Genomic DNA, 25272 nt, shown 5'->3' with positions numbered 1-25272 from the left:
ACGGACGAGCCAAACAAAGAGATGAAGATGGAAACGAGATTACAGAAAATGCCGAAGAAGAAGAAGAGTAAAAGGCGAATTCCCTTTACAAGTATTCCAGAAAACGCCGACGGAAACACCATATTTGCTCTGACGTTAGCTTCTATTGTTCGTTCTTCTATTAATGGAGATACTCACAGTCAGAAGAAACTGAAGCTGCAAGACAACACCCACTCGCCATTTCTCATCAAAAAATGCTTGGACCGATTGCTTCATTGTCTTCTATCTCCCTCTCCTAATCATCTAATCCTTACTGCACATCTAACTCTACCCTCTCATATCATTTCCTTGTTTCCTCTCCTCCTAACCTCTGGGTAAGCTTTTTTCCAAATCTTCGTTCTTTATCTGTATTGTATATACATATTACTGTCTTATGTTTAAACTTTTCTCGATCAGATATACAGAAATAAAGTCGAAATCCGCGGAGATTGTTGGCGCGGCTGCCTTGTTTTCACTGGAGATGAATGAACAAGTGGCCTCTGACCTAGACATTTTGAAGACTCTTATGTCTGCCTTAGCTTCTCCGGAGAAGACTATTGCTATAGCCGCCTGTAATGCCTTTTTGGATTTGTGCACCACATCTATTGGGAGACAACAGCTTCTGAAATCATCCTCCCTGGAGCATCTTGTGTGAGTACTTTCCTGACAGTAATTGTTTATTAGAATTGGATTCCTTGATAAGACAATTCTTTAAAGAAAAAGTAAAAGCTAATTCATTATAAGCTCATTAACAAGGTGGATGATAGTCCCAACAAAGGAGATATGAAAAACCGAAATAAAGATTGATGGAAGACATGTTATAGTTGTAAGTTTCAAGGAATGCTATTAATCTATTGGCTATGTTTCGCTGGTGCGGAATTGGAATTGGGGTCCAAATTCAGTTCTATTGTTTGCTTGAAGATTTGAAACAAAGAATTAGAATTGGAACTAAAATTTCATTGAAATCAATGATATTTCTTGGCTTTCAATTCCTTCCTTTCTATGAATGAATTTCATTTCCATTTATTGGGTATTGTACAATTCCATTTTTTTTGTTTACTTGCATGTCTGTTTAAAGTTTATTAGTTACATATAAGAAATAAAGAGGATATGATTGAGATTTGAGAAGTTTAAATTGGGTAGACAATGAGTAATAGGATTTTAGAGAGTTCTCAAGTTGATTCCGATAAGGTGTTGAAGAGGAGGTGTCGGTTCTTGGAAGGAAAAAAGATATGATGTTTTTTTTTGTTAAATTTGTCTTTTCATAGAAATACTTTTGTGGTGTTATGAAGTTAAGTAGATTTGGCTATAGTCTTCATCCTTGAAGGTTTTATGGGATGTTATAGCCTTTCCATTTCGCCTTTTCTCCCTTTCTTCTTATTTTTCCCTTTTCATTTACTCTTTTTGTTATTTGTAATGAAAGAAGCTCGTGTTAAATTATTGGATTTGGATAAATTATGTATGTTTCCTTCTATTTTATGCATGTTTTTCTTCTTGTAGATTTCATTCTTCTTTGTACTGAAATTGAGTAGTCATATCTCCATTATCTAAGCCTCTAAAATTTGAAAACTTGGGCTTTGTTTGATCTAGGGTTATTTGAATAACTAAGTGTTAGCAAGTAAAGATAAAAAATAAAAATAACCAAGTGTTTATTTTCAAATAACCTTGTTTGATGTAAGGTTATTTGGAGCTATTGGGTATTTGGTAGATGGTTTGAACTTTGAATGATTGATTAAGGAGTGTATAGTTGATTGGATAATGGGTTATTAGGAATTAGTCTCAAAAACCCACATCAAACAAGGCCTTGTTTTACCATGTCTGACATTAATCATTCAATAGTTATTACTTTTTTCAGGAACCCAAATCATCAACAGCTTTGGTATATTTACTTGGTAAGGAAAGTGGACAAGAAGCCATTCCAACTCCAAAAATAGTTTGCAAAAATGACGAGTTTCAATTATTAATCGTCGATATTGCAACTACCCTTGTAAATGCATGTAGCATTGAGCAACTTGATAAGATGCCAGTGAAGCTCTCTGAAAGTTTGCAGATTTACTTTAAAAAGCTTTGGCTGGAAGTTCACTCACCAGTGTTTTCAGGCAAACTGAGTTCACTTAGGAGAAGCAGTCTAGCTGAGAGCATTTTCAGGATGTCAATGAATGCATCTGATCAACTACAGAAACCTCTTACAAGAAATATTATTAGGAGAAGCATTTTTGGAACAGATATAACTACCTTTGAAAATTTCATGTTGAATCACTGGGAAATGCAGCCTTTATACTTAGCAAGGTGTTCAAAACTTCTACAAGAGCAAGATGATATTTTCAGTTCCATCAAAAAGACATTAGCTTTTGATGAGAATTTTCAAGATCTTTCATTGTTCCTTCAGAAACTCGTCTCATGCCCTCCTATTACTTCAGATGAGCTAGACATCCTCGGTTATCTCGAGGAAGCGAGATGTCATCTCGGTTTGCCTATATCCTACCAGCAAGACATACGGGTTCTAAAAACCGAGCATATGAAAGGTGAGGTGCATTATTTTCAGGAGGATTCACATATTCTCTGCAAACATGATATATTGAGATGTGATCGAGCATTTGAAGATGGTTACACAATCGCTCTCCGAGGAATGGAGTTCAGGCTTAAGAAAATCGCAGAAATTGTTGACGGATTAGCATCTCTCTTTGGCCAACCATCGGCGGGTATTAACATGTATATCACACCACCTAATTCTCAAGGTTTAGCCCGACATTACGATGATCACTGTGTCCTCGTTGTCCAACTCTATGGAGTGAAGAAATGGACGGTTTATTGTAAGTCTGGTCCTGATTTACCACGGCTTTATGGCTCTTTTAATAGCCTGAATGTTATGGAGGCTAGCAATTTGAGTGGAGACGATACATGCTTGCAATATTTGTTGAAAGAAGGTGATGTATTGTATATACCTAGGGGATTCCCCCATGAGGCCCATACAGTTGTAGACAATGATATGACTCGATCGTCGTTGCATCTCACACTTTCTCTCGAAGTGGAACTTCCTTTTGAGTGAGTAACTACTTAAATAATTTGCATTATGAGTTGCATAAATTTTGAAATAGGTATTATAGCACTAATGAGTCTACATGATAAAGACTATCGATTTTCTTGCCATAAATCTTCTTTTGCTCAAGTATGCTAAAACCTGTTGAGACTTGTTACTTGTTAGGATAGTTATGAAGTTACTACATGTAAAAATAGTTTTCTCTAATTTATTTATAGATATATTAGAATAAAGTAGAGTTATTATAGGGATTCTGATTTATTAGAATTGAGGAAATTAGAATATACTAGTCATGATATTTTAAGGATTCTAATTTATCCTAACTAAGAAAAATCAGCTCATACACTTTGTAAAAATAAGTAAAACATATTATGAGAATAATATATTAAAAGCATTTTTTCTTCACTGCATCTTTTCTTCTCTCCATCTAAAAATTCCACGGTATCAGAGGGCTTCTTTTGTTCTTGAGTAAGCCATTGCAGGAATAGCTATTTTTATTTCTACTATTTATATTCTTACATAAAGCAAACATCGCCCATCTCATTAGTCTTTCTTGTTGCCTTCCAAGTTTTCAACAATTGCCTCTATTTTCAAGAGATTGCCGATCAAAGTGGAGAAAAAGTATTTTTGTTCTTTAAGAGAATGAAAGACAATAAGAACGAGTTTTCTCATTCTTTTTTAGGAAACCATCTCCTAGAAGAATATGATTTCCTTCTCTCCCAGATTTGGTGAGTTCTATCACCCATAAACATACTCCGACGTCTTCTCGAAGGAAAATCGACATCATCATCTCATTCCCCGATAGTCGAGCATCAACATCATTTAGATCTTGTTTCTCTACGCAATGATGCGACATACTTCACATACTACACGGAATCGTCAATCTTTGTCTCTTCCTCAACACATATGAGCTATTTATGCCCAATTTAACTTTGGGCTCTATTTCGTCACAGACCATTTTTTTGTCAAAATTAACAACCCAATTTAGTCTCAAGTCAACTTATCAAGAACTAAAGATTTGACATCACCTTCGGAAAATCTCCACCTTCGTACCTCTACAACTCTTCAGCGCTGACTATGTCAATAGTTGACGCCGCTCTGTAGACACTCCACGACGCATCTATGCGAGCTTGACATCGACCTTCTATTTGGTGATTATCTTCAAAGCCACTCATTTAGCTTTGGTCACCTTTGCAGAAATTGCATTGTCGTATCTCTGCAACTCTTCAGCACTGGCTACGTTAATCTAGCGGATGCTACTCTGCAAAAACTCCATGACGCATCTTGCGAGAGTCTTGATATTGTCCCTATGTTGACGATTGTCCACAAAGCCACTTCTCTGCAATGGCTCCATGACGTTTCTTGTGAGAGTCTTGATATCGTCCCTATGTTGACGATTGTCCACAAAGCCACTTATTTTTAATAGAATCAAGTACTTTTTGGCATCTTCATTTGGGCTTAATTACATCACTCACAGGTCTACTTGTTTGAATAATATGATGCCTAGTTTAAGAGGGAGTGTGAAAATAGTTAATTAGGTTTATTTTAGTTTATTCTCTAATTTATTTATATATATATATTAGAATATGCTGGTTAAGATTTTATAGGGTTCTTATAAACTTTAATCTAGAGATTATAATGTTTTAGTAATTCTTATTTATCCTAAGTAAGGAAATCCACCTCCTACACTTGTATAAATACGTATAATCTATTATGTAAATAATATATCAAATAATCTGTTTTGCTCTCCATCTAAATATTCCACACTGCTATAATTAATTTTAGTGTTTGAGTACTAATAATACAAACAGTACCTCATTTGAAAACATCTATTGTTTTTGTATTGAATTCATTTCCACATACAAAAACAAAAATAACATTTTCAATCTGTCTCACTAAATTTTGTTCCTAAACGTTTTGGCATATGAAAACATATCCATATACTACAACAAAAACAATTATTGTTTCCAATGTCTATATCATCTCTTTGAACACTTAATGTTTACTGTGAAACACATATCAATTGATTTGTTTGTATGGATACACAGGTGGGAGGGATTTGTTCATGTTGCATTCTTTAGTTGGAACCACAAACAGAATAAGTCCGATCAATCTTCTTCCGATCCTTTGTCTACGATTCTTAACGATCTTGCTCTGAAGCTAGTTCATGTTTCTATAAGTCTCCTAGCCAACAGCTATCCCACCTTTCAGAAAGCTTGTTTGGTCGGGGCAGTTCCAGAACCATCAGATAGTTGTGACTGGCTTAGCACAAACCAAAGGGAAATATTTAGAGAATTGATTAAACAGGTCGAAGCCGAATCAAACTTCTTGTACATAGTAAAACACATGTCAAGTTCTCTCGAGAAGAATGAAGATCCATTGCAACAACTAAGATGGCTAAGGAACCTAGAAGACGATTCTGCGGAAAAGCATGTTTCACTAGCGAACGAACATATTATTTTGTGCAATCGTTATAAAGATGAGGCGGGAGCTGCGTTTTGCCAGGTAAAATCTAGGTTTTGTAGTGAAGTGGTGTTTGATGAGGCTAGACCATATTATATACAATTGCTTAAAAAGTATAGGAAGACTAGGGAGAAATATATGAATGGGATGCTTTTGGGCTTTGCTGATGCTGATTGTCTTATGTGATGAATATGGATATGCTATAGATGTCGCATTTGACATTTTTTGGTTTTATTTGAACCTAAGTTTAAAAGAACAAGTGTTGGCAGAACTGTACTAATTTTAGGGTCACCAATTATGTTTCTGTTTCAGTTCCATTTTCATTTTCATTTTTAATTATTTTCAAAAAAGAAGATTATTCTCTTTACCAATGGATCCAATCACGATCTTTTAATAAGAACAAGTGGTCTTTCTCGATTAATCCCCTTACCGCATAAAAGAACTGCATAACTCAATACCATCATACTTACATGCATTATTAAATACTCGAATTAGAGGGCATGTACTAATATTTCTGATTGATTCATGTATTTCAGCTAAAAATTCTAAAGGAGCAAAAACCTTTTTACAGTCAATTATTTCAGATAAATATTACAAGTTTTAAATATTATTTAAATGATTAGGATTTTGTTTTTAAGTTTTAGATTAGGATTAGATAGAATTATGTTTCTAGCTAATTTATATAAACACATCAATATCATTTTACCTCATTGCTCTTCCTTTCGAATGATCCAGATTTCTCATTTTCTAAATGTTACAGTAAGTATTGAGTATGCATTCATCCATCTCTCAAACATCGTTAAAATTTTCAAAAACAAAGCACAATTTTCGGAGTAACTACTGTGTTTTGAGGATTCTCAGCAAAACAACGGTAATATTGATGTCAACAATTTGCCCATAATATTATATTAACTTCATTTACACACCCATACATTACAACAACATTATTTCCTTATATACCAAGAAAAGCATTGACTTTTAACAGTAAAAGTCAACTCCACAAACTGTGAATGAGAAAAGTAGGGGTTTTTTGAAACTATGTAAAAACTTCTTTTGCTGTGAAGCTTTAATTTATAAAGCCAAGCATAGTACTAATTTCCTTATGGAAACAACTTAAGATTACATGTGAAAAAGAGTAAACTAGATCAAAACCATTGAAACTTATAGCACAAAGTTAATCCCATAGTCTAGGAACAAGCATCTAGCTAGGGTTTATACTTATATTTTCTTCTTTTTTCTTTCTTAATGGATAACTTTAACCTCTCGCCTCCAAAGCTGAGGAGTTATAGTTTTTCGTCATCGTCACTCCAAATTTGGTTTATTAAACGGTGTAGTGCTGCTGGATGTTGTCAAGATCAAGCCCTTTCAGCTTCACCACGGATTCAACATGTCCCTTAAGTGTATTGAGTTCCCGAAGCCTAAAATTACCGAATAGAAACATAATTAGTAGATTTAAATTCATAGTAATCCAAAGTTTAGGGACCATAGTTTTTCATTTACCTTGCAATTTCAGCTCTCCTTTTGGCATGCTCAGCAATTTCAGAGAGCTCTCTATAGCTGCTCTTCTCATTAAAGATGGTTGAAGTTTCCGGCGGTTGGAGGCCGTGTAACGTCCTTTGGGCATGCGCCCATTGTGCCTCTCTTTCCTCTCGTCCGTAATCTTTCTTCGTAGTAAAGGCAGTCTGTTCAATGGCCATGCAAAAGAAAAAGTGAGTAAAATCATTTGGATTCCTACATTAGATATTAGTATCATGAATGGTTAAATATTTTCTTAATATGCTTAATTAGTGGTATCAATTAAAACCTCGAGAATAATTGTTTTAATAAAATTTTAAGGGTACCCGAGATGGTGGTGGTCCTAGGAGTTTGGAAATGTTGTATTGTATTTTACCCTGGGTAGGCTAAGAAGAAATAGCTAAAATAAAATGTTTCAAATAAAGTTTATTAACGAGTTCTCTTCTAGATATACCTTGTTCTCCAACATGTTGTGCCATGCTTTTCCTGTTAGTATGTAACGGATGATGAACTTCATCACGTCGAGAGGTACATAAAAGACAATGCTATACATCCATATAACACCGGCCCAACCCCAACCGCAACCTTTGATCCTGGCAAAAGACCAGTCGGCATAAACAGCAACTAATGTTGCAATCTACAAACATTGAATTATGACATAGTAAGCGCAACTAGCTAGATATTACAAATAGGGTTGCTAAAAACGAAAGAACATTGACACGTCACTTACCATCTGAGCTGCCATGAATGCGCCGAGTAAAAGCAAACCAGGGCGTTCCACAAACGACCAACTACGGGATCGAGTCACGAAAATAAGTGCCTGGCTAACTATACTGACTTGAAGGTACAAAGCAGCCATCATCTCGTACTCATTGTCCCTTATTGATCGAACACCAAATTTGTCCTGCGGATCATGATGTGAAAATAATGAAAATTATAGAAAATTCCTTATTTTAGGTATTTAAGAAGATATCCTAACCGGGAAGAAATCAGTCTTGTGCATTAACCAGAAGAATATAACGGTCATTAAAGCCAGGTAACCACCGAGCATGACTCCGGTCGCAAAAATCTCTTTCAATTTCCAACTATCCGGCAATGGAGAAGGCTTCACTCTGTCCTTCGAAATTGTCATAATCGTACCTAATAGTAACAACAAAAAGTGGAAAGTTGATATCCAAAACCGATTAAGTATTTGTGAATAAAAGCAATAAAGAAATGTGTAAAGAAGTTAAAAAAGTGTAAGTGTTAATGTTAACTTAGAGAAAAATACAATACTCATGATGTGAAAAAAAAGATGAAGTAATAGTTTTTTTAAGTGTTTTAGGAACATTAATTTCTGTAAAATTCAATAAATAAATAAATAAAAAGTTTGTAGAAAACAACTTTTAGGAAAAAGAAGACTTACCGTCGTTAAGGATGGCAATTATCAAAACCATGAAGGGTGAGAAATCAAACTTCCATATCAAAGCAATAAGCATGAAGCCAAGCTGATGAATTTAAGAGAAAAAAAAATTATAAAAAGGTAAACTCGAAAAGAATTATCATGTCAACTCCAATTGAGACCCGATAAAACTTACCACAATACGGATAGTGATAGAGACCGCATAAATCTGTCAAACGCAAAAATGTTGATAAAATTTGTTATACAAAAAACTCGACAATAGAACCAAATGAAATGAAATTCCAAACCGTGTAGTTCTTCATTCTTTGAAAAATAGCTCGACTTGTCAAAACTGCACTTATAATAACACTAAGTCCGGGCTCGGTTAAGACGATGTCAGAAGCACTTCGGGCAGCATCGGTTGCATCGGCAACCGCAATCCCAATGTCGGCCTTCTTGAGAGCGGGTGCATCGTTAACACCATCACCCGTCATCCCACAAATATGTTTTCTCTCTTGTAATTTCTTTACAATCTCATATTTGTGTTCTGTTTAGATAGTTTATTTAACGAGAAAGTGATTATTTATTTGAGACAAATTATTAAAATACTTTTGAATTGACATACCAGGGAAGACGCCAGCGAAACCATCGGCTTTCTCGATTAACTCTTCCACGGGAATGGAAGCTATGCTTGAATCCTTGTGTTGTCCGAGTAAAGTAGCCGAGGGATACATGTTTGTTCCCATTCCAAGTCTTCGCCCGGTTTCCTTAGCAATAGCAAGTTGATCACCCGTTATCATTTTGACATTCACACCGAGATTTAGAGCTCTACGAATTGTCTCGGCACTATCGTGCCTAGGAGGATCGAAGAGTGGCAATAGTCCAACGAATTGCCATGGACCACCTGCACTCTCCTTAGTTCTCTCGTGAACTTCCTACAAAAATTAATTAGAAAAAAAAATATGAAGAATGAATTATGCAATTAATATCACGAAGAAAAGGAAAACAAATATCGGGTGATCGATGTTCAAACCTGTCTCGCGACAGCCAAAGAACGCAACCCTCGTTCAGCAAACTTTTCGATGATCGAGTGAACCTTTTTCCTTAGATCCTCTTTCGCGTTGCAAAGTGCTAATATCTAATTTTTTGACAAAAAAATGTGTATCAATTATTTCATTCCATGTTTCAAATAAAGAAAGACACCTTTTTTTACCTGTTCGGGCGCTCCTTTACTAGACCGATGCCAGCTTCCGTCGGACTCGATGTATGTCAAGGCGGTTCTCTTGTCCACAGGATTGAAAGGGAAGAAATGGACCTCTCTAATGCCGGCTCTAGCCTAAACAAACAAAATTAATGCACCCTATTACTTAATTTCCATGAACACAAAAAAAATAAGAATTCTTTCAAGTATCAAATTTACATTTATTGTGTTATATACCAAAGATTTTGGTTACCTCTTTCGGATCACCTAGCATGCCCACAATGGCTGCATCAATGGCATCTTGATTTTCCACCCTAGAAGCTCTTGCAGCTAACAATAAGACATGTTCTTTATCGACACCCTTAGCAAAAACCTCGACCATGTTTTTGTCGACACTCAACTTATTTAACGTTAATGTCCCTGTTTTGTCGCTACAAAGAACATCCATTCCCGCCATCTCTTCAATGGCGGTCATTCTCTTGGTGATGGCACCTTGTTGAGACAACTTGTGTGAACCAATAGCCATAGTAACGGATAACACGGTAGGCATTGCTATCGGTATACCACCAATCAAGAGAACCAATAGATTGTCAATACCACTCCGGTATGCCCTATGTTGGATAGGATACATGACGAGGATCTCGACTAACATTCCAATACCAATGGAGCAAATACAGAAGTTTCCGATAGCGGTTAGAACCTTTTGGAAGTGTCCGACTTGGTTGGTGCTATCCACGAGATGGGCAGCCTTACCGAAGAAGGTGTGAACACCCGTAGCAATAACAATAGCCTCGATCTCACCTTGTTTGCATGTTGAGCCGGAGAAGACTTCGTCGTAAGGGTTCTTGGTCACCGGAAGTGACTCTCCGGTAAGGGCGGACTGATCAACCTTCAAAGCATCACCCTCGAGAAGACGAGCATCTGCAGGGATGATGTCTCCTAGTTTGATGCTTACAATATCTCCAGGAACCAATATGGCTGCTTCCTGCTCGCTCCATCGTCCGTCTCTCAACACCTTTCAATTCAATAAACAAACAATTTATGAAAATGTTTATTACATATATAGTAACACAATTAATTATCAAAGGAGGGGTGGTTACCTTAGTCTTTGGCGCAAGGTTAGCCATGAGAGCTGCGGCAGCATTACCAGCATTGTTTTCTTCAATATAACTAATGGTCGAATTGATCAAAAGCAAACAAAAGATACCAACAAAGTCTTGCCAATCCGGTGGCTTTCCACCACCGTTTGCAAGAGCTATGGCCATTATGGCCGCGGCTTCCATCACCCATGAAAGTGGATTCCACATGAACCCGAGAAACTTGAGGAACTTGCTTTCCTATTTTTGTCACAAGAGCAACAACAAATGTAAACGATTAGTTCCTTAGAATACCATTTCGAGTTTTAAACAAATCGACCATTTCTATAATTCTTTAGTCGTTACTTAATTTATTAATTAAAATACATACTAAAATGTCTTATATTTAAAAAAATTTTGTACCAATTAAATCAAAACCAACTACTCTAACTCTAAGTGAACAAACCTTTTTCTCTTCCAACTTGTTTGGACCAAAAATCTGAAGCCTGTTGTTTCCTTCATCTGTCGACAGACCTTCCCTAGAGCATTTCAGTTGCTCGAAGACTTCCTCGATAGGAACCTTCTCCTGGAAAAATTCAATAATAACGCCACAAGATAGTTAGTGTACGGTACTTCAATCATGACTTAAACTTAAAATACCTAATTTCATCATCGATCATTATTAATAAATGCAATTTAATTTAATTGAACACAATTATTTGAGAGAATGATAAGTATATAGCACCTATAGTATGCCTATTTCAAAAAAAAAATCTCTTACAATTATACATATGTGAGTATCTCAAATGGGTATTTTTTTTAACCTAAATCTTCATTAAACGAAAAAAACAAATGAAATAATATGCTCCAAATGAGGTGTGAGTAAATTTTTTGATCAAGATCGATGTTAATATAAAATAATTCCTTGTTAAGTTTAGGAGTTATTCAACTTCTAGCTAAAAAAATAAATATGTTTGGTAGTATATATGGTAATAATGGGGAAATAGTTTTTATGGGCTAGTGTGGATAGATTATTTGGATCCAAACATTCCGTCAACCTATCATTTTATCTTTATTAAATTATTTTTAATTATTTTATAAAAATAATTAAAATAGCCTAAATATTTTCATTAGAAAATATTATGATTAAAAATATATTTTCTTTAAATAATCTCACACCAATCAAAATCTAATTATTTAAAATTGATGTTACTTAAATTATTTAAATTGGCTTTAAATAATCTCTTCATCATTTTTATCAAATTATTAATTAAAATATTAAAGTATGTATATTATTTTAAAATTATATTTTTAATATATATTTAAATTATTTTTTTTTATCAATTTACTCAATGTAAAATTAGATAGGAATACAAAATTTGGGTTAAAATTATAATTTAAGTTATTTGAAAATAATAATTGGGTATGATTTTGAAAAATATAAAATATTTTTGATAAAAAAGATGGATTAATTTATAAGAATAAAATATAAAAAAAATAATTTAAGATATAAAATAAAGAAGAAAAGTAAAATTATATTTTTTAAATTTTAATTATTTAAATAATTCAAATGAATAATTTTAATTTTGTTGAGTACAAGTGTTTTAATTTTTTTTTTTCTTGGAAGTGTTAAATGGAAGACTGACCTAGGAAATCTCAGTGGGCCCAAAAGTAACAATATACGATAAAAGAGAAAGTTCCTTTGATAAAATTCCTTATCCAACGGCTGACAGTCTGACAGATATCACATTCCAATTCCCACTTGTTAATTATTTAAAATATTCTTAGGACTCGTTTGTTATCCCTAATTTTTTCCCTTGCTGACTGGCTTGTATCCTTGCTGGGAAAGTGGTAAATCCAAACAGAGAATTCTAATTTCATTAACCCTAAACTAAGAGAATCATTTATAAAAATTTTACTTTGTTAAAAAAAAAATGCTATCAGAAATAATATATCAATAATGATTATATTAAGTGAAGTTAAAAATATGCTATTAATTATATCTATATTTGGTCAAAATTAATTTTAAATATAAAAAATCACACTGTATAATCTGAATTATAAAGAATAAATGATAAGGATCATGATTATTAGAAGGCAATCTTATATATATAATGTGAATTCCGTGAGATGTTGGGTTTTTAGGATTTAAAATAAAAAATTATTTCATAAAAATATAAGTTGTTTGAAATTTTTTATAATATACATAATCAAAAATATATTTTTTTATTTAAAATTTTAATTTAATAATAAAAAAATAATTTAATTAAATGATAATATTATGATTCAACTATTTATTTTTATTTATTTAAAATAAACAGAAAATTCAGATAAAACAAGCACAAAATATCCTTCATTTGTTTTTTCCCTCTTAATGATAAATTAATTTTAAATAATTAAATAATGTTTTTTTTGTATCTTAAATAATGTTTTTTTTGTATCTTAACATATAACAATATAAAGGACAGGCTTTTGGAAACTGCGGCTTATTTTATGTCCAGGATTTAGTATTTTGTTACACATAAATAAATAAATAATTTATTTGTTGAGAATAATAAATAATTCAAATCACTTCAACCTTATTTTACTTTTTTTTACTTTTTTTTTTTTTTTTTTTTTATATTAGGGAATTATATAATTTATTAATTAAAATATTAAAATACTTTTAATTTTAATTTATATATATTTTTATATATATATTACTGTCTTTGTATTTTTCTCTTTCTAAGTTATACAAATAAATCCGAATAAACTCTTAAATATAATATTTGTCTGAAAGTAATTTTTTTTAATTTGAAATTTTAATTTTTTTTAAATTGAAATTTGTATTAATACATATTAAAAAAAAGCAAAACTTAGATAGGTGACAATATCATAAATTAAATTATCGCTGCTTCGATATGAATTCCAAACAAGGCATATAAACACGGAACCTACAAACATCTAGCATGAATTTTCCCCATACCACTGTTCTGAAAGACATATATTTATTGTTTATTTCGTGTCTTATTATTTATCTCATACTATTTTGTAATTAAATTTTCAATTCACTAATTAATATATTTAAAATATTTATTTTATTTATTTTTTATAAATATTAGAAATCATTTTTTTAATAATATAACTAAAATAATCTACTTTTCATTAATCAAAATTTGAATTCCTAATATAGATTTTTTAAAATAATCCCAAATCAAACAAGCTCATTTTTTGGAAAAAAATAAATAAAAATTTTGATCCTGTTTTTTTGGTAATTTTTTGAAAAGAAAAATTGAGCTTGAAAGAAAGTCAGTACAAATAAATAAAGTCAAGGCAATTTGTTGAGCTTGAGAGAAAATATATATGATCTTTCTTATTTTATATTTATTTAATAATTGTCTCTCTTACTTTCCTTTCCATGATCTTAGAGCTTATTTGATGTTGAATTATTTGTTTCTTTTTTATAGAAAAGATCTTGTATCATAAAAAAAAGGTTTTAAATGGATTGAATTTTAATAAATTTAGTGATTGAATTGTTTAAAAATAATAAGATCACATGAACTTCTTATGTAAACAATAGTAAATGTGATATTTTTCTCTTTCTAAACAATTTTTAAGGTGAAAAATTGACATGCAAAAGAGAGAAAGAGAAAACTAAGATAAACACTTCTGAAAGAAAATGGATTGAAAATAGTAAATTATTAATGTGACCAAATTATTAATCTTTATAAATAACTTTAAATATCAAGATTATTTGAAAAAAACTCCAAATAAAGCATATAGAGGAGAGAGAAAACTAACCAGATCAACAGACTCGTTCTTGATTCCTTCAAGGCTCATCGCCTTTTCGATTCCCATTTGGGCGCCGGAGTATTCAAACCGCCGGCTAGGACTGGCCGGAATAAAATTGAGCTCTTAGTTAGATTTTCAAAGAGAGAGAAAGAAAAGTGTAAATATTTGTTTTCTCGAGAAAACTAAATATAACTAGAGGTGTGATTGAAGAAGGTGCATGTATCTGCTTACCTTTTATATGCCTTACTCAAGATACCCGCGGTTTGATACTCAATTTTTTTTAATATTTAAATTAATTTGTATATTTAATAAGATTTTTAAATGAAAATTCTATAACATTATTAACCATGTCAATTTTGAACTAAGTGACTTAATTACCACCCTCATCTATTAGCTTAAATATTAGCTATATATCTTATCAAACTTGGACTGAAAATTTTATTGAAAATAAGAGGAAAATTGTACTAGCGGAATTTAGTTGCAAGATGTGTTGAAAACGTTGGCATTACGATCTTCTACCTTTACGGGTTTAAAAAATAACATTTCCTAAAAAGTGATTTTTTTAAAATTTTTTAAAACCAAGTATAAATCTCTTCAAAAAATTTGAAATAAATTTAATCAAAACGAGATTTAAAAAAAAATCAGTTTGTAAATAAAGAATCGCTACATAATTTTTTTACAAAATTAGAAAAAATATATATATTTTTGACATTTAGAAAAATAACGCATTTCGAAAAGAGATCCTTTAGGGGTTCGATGTTTAATTATACGTGAAAATAAAGTTTTGACGCTATGTCTCACTTGCATTTTAGAAACAATTTATACTATAATATTTTGACCATTTTTGGAAAATATTTTACATTTATTTTATTTGTATATTTGTAAATTTCTATCCGATCTAAAACATCTCTCCTATACCTTAATACTAAATCTAAAAATAATACTTATTAAATATAATAATGATTTTAAGTATATTAATAATAATTATTCACAAATAAATAAACAAATAAACGATAGAAAAGAATGATAAAATAAAGTGAATTAAAATTTATTATATTCATAAATTAATTTTATGATTATAAGTAAACCAACACATACTCTTCTGAAAGTTATGTGTGCTTTGAGCTCTAGGCCTTAAAGTGTTTTTCCTTAGACATACTTAGAGTATATCTGATAGAATTGATACACTATTATTATTTCCTTTAGCAAATCCAACAAAAGTCTAGGCGATCAATAAGTGGTGATTTTAATATATCAACCACCATGTGTGTCTTTTTCACCATTTTTTTGTATGACTGTAGTATATCTGATAGAATCGACACACTTTTGTTCTTGTGTTTAGCAAACCAGACAAGAGTCTAGGTTGAACAACAAGTGGTGATTTTAATTTCTCAACAAAAATATCATTGTTTAATACAAGTTCTTGTATTTTTCTATTTTTTAAAGGCTTTGAGTTCTCAAGAATAACCTCCATTAGAGATGAAACACCTCCGTTGGCAACAATGATTACGAGTTTGGGCATTTTGACTTTTCCACGAGCTTTTTCAACAAAGTTTTTGTCACTTAGTAAAATTTTCGAGCGAGTTCAATCGAACAGTACTATATTCGAATTTTAAGAGTTGATTTGGCTCCTTTTGAGACAGTCAATGAAACAATTGACCTTACTTTATCCTTACTTGTTTTCTAAATCCTCATTTTACTCATCGGGTTCCTTTCTTTATCTATCATTCGCCAGAGGGATCAAATAACCTACACTCGTCTCAATGTGATCATAATCAATCGCGTGAAAGAATTTGATCGTTTTCAATGTCCCTAGTTTTGATTTTGGGCTCCAATGTTTGACCTAGTCAATGTTACATTTTTACATAAGTAAAAAGTTCATCATTTTAATCATCATTTTTATTTTAGTAAAAATGCCCATAGTGTTAAAATAGGGGTTATTGTTTTTTTTGTTTTATTATGATTGGAACTGAACTAATGACAGACTACCTACATATTCTCATAAAATGAGAAATCAAGCCCAACGTAGTTCCAATTACAAAAGAATTAAAATTGTCCTTATTGTGGTTCCCCTAGTGCTTACATAGGGGTTTTTATTTTTTAGACATTATTGTGACTGAAACCATTACAAACTATCTACGTATTCTCATAAAAGGAGAAATTAGGTCCAACGTAATTCTACATACAATATTAATGATTGTTTTTATTTTGTTTTGTTGGGGATCGAACCTCATGAGAGGTTACCTGCATACTCTCATAATAGGAGAAAATTAGGTCATACATAATTGTTAGATAAAATTAGACCGGTTAATAGAACTTAACACAAATAAACTTCCTATGCAGGAATAGACAAAGAACCGGACCGGTCAAACCAATGAACCGGTTAAGAAGCTCAACCGGTCAAGTTATCAAATCGACCAGAAACATGACCGCTCAAAGAAGGCGGAAACACCAGACAGCCGGTCATTCAGAAGCCAAAGCAATAACCGGAAGTCATCCGGTTAAGTCAAATGACCGACCAGCATAAGAAGATACTTCGGGTATCTGTTGAGAATGATACCAAAGGAACAGACTGAACATTTCCATATTCATACAAGTCTGAGGACAGTCTGCAGGCTGCAGAAGACCGTCCTACAAGATCTTTCCACTTCAGGATAAATCAGAAAGGCAATCTTCCAAGTACAGACAACTGTCTAACCGACAGTCACCATATTGAGTAAAAGACAAACCTAGCAGACTTGTCTTACACACTGGAAGATCAGACCGTCAGGTCTGAAAGGTTGACCGCCAGGTCTGAATCATTGAACCTCTGCTCAACCAATCAAATTCAAGGAAGTGAAATATGACCGTTGGCATATTTCACCTATAAAAGGAGCAGCTGAAGAAGAGTAAATGTGGGACACAAGAGATTTTAAGGGAGACATAGTGAACAATTAATTTACAAGTGATAAGATTGTGCTCTCTCTCTAGAAAAGGCCTAAGTGCTAAAGTTGAAGTGTGTATTTACAATTTCGGTGTAAATTGTACGGGTGTTATCGAGCAGGAAATAAGTCTCGATCGGATTGTATTTGTATTCCTTAGTGAATCTCCTTCTCGCGGTTTCGAGAGAAGGGGTGACGTAGGAGTTTTATCTCCGAACATCCATAAAAACCTGTCTTGTTATTTACTTTCTGCTGGTTCTACATTTTAACCGACCTGTATTAACCGACTCTACACCATCTAAACCGAATCATCAAGTTACAAAAACCGACCCATCAATTTCCAAACCTGTCCTATTCAAAACCAGTTCTGCCTATCCTGTAAGTGTGCTGCTTCAACCTGAAACAAACCTCTTCCGCGTTTGAACCTGGTTCAAGGGTTTGTGACAGTTTGTGTAGTATTGAAACCCCGGTGTTAATCTCTAACCGGATTAATCACCACCCTTTGAGTGAGACGCGCTAACCGGCCCAATCCCGGTCCTCCAGCCGCGACCTAGATCCTAACAATTGGTATCAGAGCAGTTAGTTTCAATACTCAAGCAAGCATGTCGTTTGATAGGCCCCCAATGCTAGAAGGTGACGATTTTGCCAACTGGAAGGCACGCATGCACCTGCATTTAATCACCACGGATGACGAGATGCAGTTCATTCTGTCTGAAGGACCGATAAAGATTGACAAAGACTAAAAGGAATGGACAGCTGAAGACAGGAGAAGAAACAACCTGGACAACCATGCCAGAAACCGCATCTCCAACAGTGTGGACAGAAACACGTACTGCAAGATCAGAGACTGCAAAACCGCAAAGGAAACATGGGACACGGTTATTCAGATCTATGAGGGAAATGAAAGAACCAAGGAAAACAAGGTAATAGTGGCTACTCAGAAGTTTGAAAGCATCAAGATGAAACCGGGAGAAACAATGAGAGAATACAGTGACCGGTTCACAGGTGTGTTAGACGAGTTAGCAACTCTTGGCAAGAAGTATGATAACAAGGAGGTCATCATAAAAGCATTAAGATCTCTTCTAAGTGCATGGGATATAAAGACAATGGTGATGAGGGAATCAAACTGCCTAAGTCAGATGAAACTACACGATGTATTCGAAGATCTTAAGGCGTATGAGTTTGAAATGAGATCTAGGACTGAAGAAGAGGTCTCAGCCTCAACCTCAACCAGAGCACTGATCACATCCACAGAACCGGTCGTACCTGCACCGATCAGAACCGCTGAACAGTTCACCGAAGATGCCATGGCAATGCTTGCACAGAAATTTGGGAGGTTCATGAAAATGAGCCAACCGACAAACAACTACAACTATGCTGATAAATCCAATGTAAGATGCTATAACTGTAACTGTTTGGGACATTTCAAGTGGGAATGCAGAAAACCGAGGAGGGATGACCGGAAACCGGATAATCAAAATAACCGAAATAACTACCAACAAACCGGTGAAGGAAGTGAGGTTCAAAAAGTACTGATAGCCGATGATGGAGGAAGTCTATGGGCTCACAGTGACAGTGATGATGAACTCACATGCCTTATGGCAAATGAGGAACATGTATTTGACTCTCCTTGTGAAGAATTTACTAAAGATGAGTTATATAATGCATTAAATGATATGGTAGCAGAGTATAAGAACCTACTAGTCCTGTTACCTAAGCAACTCAACTTTAGAGCCGACCTCATAGTACCCACTCTGACAGAACCAGAAATACCCACTCTAACCGAACCAGAGATAATAGAACCTGATAAAACCCCTACCTTAGAAACCGAGTTAGCACCTGAACCATCACTTAAGACCGAACAGCCTAATGAACCAGCTCAAAATGCCCGACTCCAGTATAAAATGGCCGCATATAAGAGATCTAGTGACATGGTAAAGAAAATGTGTAGTTATAACAGACATCCTTTTTGCATGTTTGGCCTAGGATACAAAAAGGATAGATCCAAAAACCAAAAACCCGTAGAGAAAGTAAGGCTCTCAAAGAATGACCTTCCTTTCATAAGTTTCGTCAGAAGTTCCTTAACCGCTGAAGAGGAATTGACCGCCTATTATACGACAGAAAAACTAACCTATGTAGGTCCAACTAATTCTGAGAAGTGACTTGACCCTGAGAAAAGAAAAGCCAACCTGCTCAAAAATAGGAGAGCCAATCCTCAACCGCATAGGACAAACCAAAAATCACCCTCATTTAAGGCCTTCGTAGAAAAACCGAAATATCCAAAACCGAGTGCCAAAAAGACGGTTAAGACCTTAGCAAAGAAAGCTGTCCGGTTCGTCAAGGTCTGGATGCCCAAGGGACTAATCGCATGTGGACCCAAGTAAATGTGGGTACCAAATAGTTGTAAATATGTACATTTTCAGGATTTAAAGAAACAACTAGGAAACTTTGAATGGTAGTTGGATAGTGGTTGCTCCAGGCATATGACCGGGAACAACAACCTGCTAACCGACATCAGAATAGAAACCGGTGCACTAATCACTTTCGGTGACAACTCAAAAGGTAGAACTGTGAGCAAGGGTAAGATTGTCCATGGTAACCTAACAATTGATAATGTACTCTTAGTTGAAAACCTACGTTTTAACTTGTTAAGTATTAGTCAAATTTGTGATGCTGGATACACGGTAGAATTTCTTAAACATGCATGTTTAGTTAAGAACTCTCAAGGTACCATACTACTAACCGGAAATAGGCTAGGAAATATCTACAAGGTAGACTGGAAAACTAAAGTAGAATATCCTGTATGCATGATAGCTAAGACCGATCAAACCTGGCTGTGGCATAAGAGACTAAACCATCTGAACATGAAAACCTTAAATTACATTCGCGGTAAAAAGCTAGTTGAAGGTATTCCTGACATAGTATTTAACAAGGACAAGGTTTGTTCAGCATGTCAAATGGGTAAACAAACTAGGTCAACCTTTAAGAGTAAAGGAAACATTCAATCTAACCGATGCTTAGATCTTCTTCACATGGATTTATTTGGACCGATTCAGGTCATCAGCCTAGGAGGTATGCTTTACACTATGGTAGTTATTGATGATTACTCTAGGTTTACATGGGTAATATTTCTACCATCCAAACGTGAAACCGCATCAAATTTGATCACACTTCTTAAACGTTTGCAAAATGAAAAATCAACTCGCATTAATAGCATTAGAAGTGATAGAGGTACCGAATTCACCAACAGCACTTTAACCGCATTTCTTGATGAATCCGATATTAGACACGAGTTGTCTAGTGCTAGGACTCCTCAACAAAACGGCCTGGCCGTGAGAATAAACCGAACTCTCAAGGAAGCCGCACGGTCCATGATAGCCGATTCGGGTATTACACAGAAATTCTGGGCTGAGGCTATTAACACTGCATGTTACACACAAAACCGGTCTTTGATTAACAAATTTCACAACAAAACACCTTATGAGGTTTATTTTAACAGGGTTCCCAACCTTAAGTACCTTAAGATTTTTGGGTGTAAATGCTATATTCATATAAATGGCAAAACCTATCTATCTACTTTTGATGCAAAAACCGACACTAGGATCATGTTAGGTTACTCAACAGTGAGCAAAGCATATAGAGTGTACAACAATAGAACCTTAACCATGGAGGAATCACTTCATGTTGTTTTCGATGAATCGGTTGAAAGTAATACTGCATCATGCTTTGATCTACACAACAGATTGGAAAATAACAATATCCATTCTGATGGTGAAGATGAAATTCCGGTCTTCAGGCGGTTTGTCCATGACCAAATGGGTAATGATGAAATCCTACCGGATCAAGCTGTCCCACGACAGGAAGCTGACACTTCGGTTCAAACCGAGGAAATCGGTCGGTCTGACAATCCTATTCAGCCTACCGATACGTCTAGCCTTGATCAAGTACACGGTAATTTGGTAGACATCCCTGAACCGAATTTCAAAAGGAACACTAAACATCCTCCTGAGAAGATTATAGGTGACCCTTCAGAACCTGTTCGAACTAGGCGTCAAATTCTGGAGGAATATTTCAATTCCGCCTTTATATCCCAGATTGAGCCGAAAAGAGTAGATGAAGCATTGTCAGATCCGGATTGGATCTTGGGGATGCAAGAAGAGCTAAACCAGTTCGAGAGTAACAAAGTCTGGTACCTAGTCCCTAGACCGAAAGATCAACCGGTCATAGGAACAAGATGGGTATTTAGAAATAAACTCAATGAAGACGGTTTGGTCACGAGGAACAAAGCCAGATTAGTGGCACAAGGTTATAAACAGGAAGAAGGCATTGATTTTGAAGAATCATTTGCCCATGTAGTTAGGATTGAAGCTATTATGATTTTTCTAGCTTTTGCTGCTTTCAAAAATTTTAAGGTTTTCCAAATGGATGTTAAAAGTGCATTTTTGAATGGTGACCTACGTGAAGAGGTATATGTTGAACAACCACCCGGTTTCAAAAATGCCGAACTACCCAATCATGTATACCGGTTAAACAAAGCTTTATACGGTCTAAAGCAAGCACCTAGAGCCTGGTATGACACACTAACCGCATTCTTATTAAAACATGACTTCACCATCGGTTCGGTGGATAAAATGTTATTTAAGTTTGAGAAAAAGGAACATATCCTACTTGTTCAAATCTATGTAGATGATATCATCTTCGGTTCAACCGATCCTAAGTTATGTGATAAATTCTCAACCTTGATGACTAACAAATTTGAAATGAGTATGATGGGAGAATTAAGCTTCTTCCTAGGTCTTCAGGTTAAGCAACTCGAAGAAGGAACTTTCATAAGCCAACCCAAGTATACTAAGGAACTTCTAAAGAAATTCGGAATGGACACATGCTCCTCAGCCGCTACTCCAATGAGTTCATCGGTCAAATTGGACAAAGATGATGAGGGTCAATCAGTAGACCTGACTGCTTACCGGGGCATCATCAGTTCTCTTCTATACCTGACAGCAAGTAGACCAAATATCCTATTTGCAGTCGGTGTGTGTGGAAGATTCCAAGCAAATCCAAAATAGTCTCACTACATAGCCGCAAAGCGAATATTGAAATATCTTAAGGGAACTCCTGACGTCGGTTTGTGGTATCCAAAGGACTCATCCTTTAACCTAACGAGTTATTCAGATGCAGACTATGCAGGTTGCAAGGTTGATAGAATAAGCACCAGCGGAACATGCCAATTCCTAGGTGATCGGCTTGTTTCTTGGCATAGCAAGAAACAAACATCAGTGGCCACATCAACCGCAGAAGCGGAATACCTGGCAGCCGGAAGCTGTTGTTCACAACTTCTCTAAATCCAACAACAACTGAAGGATTTCGGTATCACGGCCGAAGAGTCTCCAATCTTCTGTGATAACACAAGTGCCATAGCAATCACCTACAATCCGGTTCTACACTCCAGAACCAAGCACATCGACATAAGGCACCACTTCATTCGGGAACATGTCATGCTGAAGCATATCCGGCTGGAATACGTATCGACAGATCAACAAGTAGCCGTTATCTTCACAAAGCCTCTATAGGAAGATAAGTTCTCTCAATACAGACTCACACTCAGTTTAACCGATATTAGTCAGATCATCCCTAAGGATGCTTAAAAAGGGAAATCAGTTTGAACAGACAAAACCGGTAGTTCCTCTTAAACTATCGGATTTCAAATTTTCCAAGGTATCTATGGAAGAATCGCCTGGTCTATCAGTCAGAATAAACCGACCGGTTACTTAGTGCATGCACCAAATAACCGCATCGGGACGAACAACTGATAACTGACCGGTTCGGAAATAGTTTATCATAGATTATTTGAACTTCAAACAAAAGTGGAATAATTACCTGTGTTTAAACTTATCTGTCCTGAAACATTACCTTTTCAAAGTAAAATGGTCGCACCTAAAAAGACGTGAAGATTTGATATCTTTCATGGTCCAGGTCTATGACCAACACCCTAGGCTGTAGACATGCTTATTTCATGCAAAACTCTTTATCCTATGGTTAATAGACATTATCACCAGTGATACCTGGATAATAAGATTCTCTCTCTACTAGTATATAAGTTGAACAAACCTTAAACAAAACAATCACAAGTTGCATAACTCTTCCTCTCACTAAGACAAAATGTCTCAGTTCCCAAACATCCTTCAAGTAGATTTCAACTCTGCTCAAAGCACTGAGCATTATGAGGTCTTCAAGATGATCAAGCCACTTGAAGATACTAGTCTCCAACACTTTCTAGATGACAAACATGTCATCTATTCTGAGTCTGTCCTGGAGTTCTTTTACAACGCCAGGGTTTTTCGTGGAACTCCTCACTTTGACACTCATATCCAGTCAAAGGTAGGAGGAATCGTATTTGACTTTACCGAAAATGACTTTGCCAGATGCTTTAACCTACCAAAGCAGGGGCTAACCGACCTCAACATACCGGCTGAACTAAAAGCCGAGATCTCCTTAGCCTTTGCCCGGTCAAGCCATCTAGTGGATGACCACGGTGCTAAATCACTATTGAAAGCTGAATACCAGCTTCTCAATGACGTAATCGGTCGAGGCATCCTGGGAAGGGATGTGACCAACACATACTGCACCGCTGTCTTCAACATCATGGCAGCTATAACTACTGGCACACCGGTCAATTGGTCGAGGGTACTGTTCGACGTCCTAATCTGGATGATTGGCGTTCAAACAGTCGGCCTCGTTCCTCAAATAAGCTGTCTGCTTCTGGAACTTGGAGTTCTAACATGCCCGGGGGAAGGGCTGAACCAAGCCCAAGTACTTACCAAGGAAGTTACCGACTCTTTCTATGAGCGGTTTGAGAAGGCTTGGAAGAGGAGGAACCGTCACATCCACTCCAACGGTCACACCAACTCAAGCGGATATTAGGTCACCCCTTCCTACACCCGGTCATTTTGCTGCACGCACCGGCTGTATCTCTGTTCAACTCCCTTATGATCATTTCGGCTTTATCTATGCTCTCTTCGGTCTAGTCTAGGTTATCTTCGGTTTCAATCGGTTACTTTTCAGTTTGTTGTTGCATCAGTCATTAATGAAAAGTAACATTTAATTAATGAGGTAACCCCCAACTACATGAGTAGTTACTACCCAACTAACTTGGTTACTTTTCAACTAAATACCTACCTCGAGCTCCGCAATCGGTCAAAAGTAACCTCTTTCCAACACACTTTGGAAACATAAATATTCCCTTCTCCAATAAGACAAAACTGACATTCAATGTTGATGCTTTTCCCTCCAAAACCGGATCTATATAAAGGGCCATTCCCTAATCAAATTAACACATCTCAAATCATAAATCTCTTGAACTCCTTCTCTCTCTATTAGCAAAGCTTGAATAATTCCGAGCCGAACTCTAGGAAACTTCTTGAGCATCAACTTCGATTCATGTATGGAACATTGGGATATAGAAACAAAGGAGGTCATGTTTGAATCTCTCATTGACACCGGCCTTCGCACCTTTCTCGAAGAATCCGGTCCCATACTTCTTGAGGATGTCAAGACCTTCTTTTGAAGTGCTTGCATAAGAGGAAACTACATTGTTTTCACGGTGAGAGACCATACTTTCTGGCTGGATGAAGCCGAATTTGCGCAAATGTTCAACCTACCCACCGAAGGGTTCTCGGACTTCCCGCCCCGGGAGGGCCGCGCCGCGGTATCCTATGCTTGGCTGCTCTCAGGAACCGGGGTTCCGGTGGAGAACAACGGGCCAAAGACATGTCTTCGGTTCCACATCCAGCTTCTACTTGAAATCGTCAATCGCTCGTTAATCTGCCAATCCCCTAACCAGCAGTACTCCAAAAAGGTGTATAACATGATGACCTACATCATGAGTT

At 35.4% G+C, this 25272-nt stretch overlaps 3 protein-coding genes across 3 annotated transcripts; 2 read left to right on the top strand and 1 right to left on the bottom strand.

Annotated features, from left to right (window-relative positions):
* The first annotated feature begins 6 nt into the window (after window positions 1–6).
* Window positions 7–698, top strand: LOC124912499. The gene is made up of 2 exons (XM_047453132.1): window positions 7–353; window positions 436–698. Exons 1-2 carry the CDS (start codon window positions 22–24, stop codon window positions 671–673), a joined length of 570 nt encoding a protein of 189 aa, XP_047309088.1. The 5' UTR covers window positions 7–21; the 3' UTR covers window positions 674–698.
* A 1138-nt stretch (window positions 699–1836) lies between these two features.
* On the top strand, window positions 1837–5848 carry LOC124911377. Its single transcript, XM_047451854.1, has 2 exons — window positions 1837–3063; window positions 5107–5848. The coding sequence occupies exons 1-2, from the start codon at window positions 2039–2041 to the stop codon at window positions 5705–5707; spliced, it is 1626 nt and encodes a 541-aa protein (XP_047307810.1). The 5' UTR covers window positions 1837–2038; the 3' UTR covers window positions 5708–5848.
* Window positions 5849–6400: 552 nt separating this feature from the next.
* LOC124912005 (plasma membrane ATPase 4-like) lies at window positions 6401–14629 on the bottom strand. The gene is made up of 15 exons (XM_047452558.1): window positions 14475–14629; window positions 11161–11280; window positions 10719–10955; window positions 9872–10633; window positions 9631–9753; window positions 9451–9555; window positions 9043–9352; window positions 8726–8964; window positions 8614–8646; window positions 8442–8523; window positions 8016–8176; window positions 7767–7940; window positions 7491–7673; window positions 7022–7203; window positions 6401–6939 (listed from the first exon to the last, which is right to left on the bottom strand). The coding sequence occupies exons 1-15, from the start codon at window positions 14529–14531 to the stop codon at window positions 6843–6845; spliced, it is 2865 nt and encodes a 954-aa protein (XP_047308514.1). The 5' UTR covers window positions 14532–14629; the 3' UTR covers window positions 6401–6842.
* Window positions 14630–25272: the final 10643 nt, after the last annotated feature.

The sequence above is a fragment of the Impatiens glandulifera genome, chromosome 8, assembly GCF_907164915.1.
Source record: "Impatiens glandulifera chromosome 8, dImpGla2.1, whole genome shotgun sequence".
In the NCBI taxonomy this organism is placed as follows: domain Eukaryota; kingdom Viridiplantae; phylum Streptophyta; class Magnoliopsida; order Ericales; family Balsaminaceae; genus Impatiens; species Impatiens glandulifera.
This window is presented reverse-complemented; position numbering and strand designations above follow the sequence as displayed.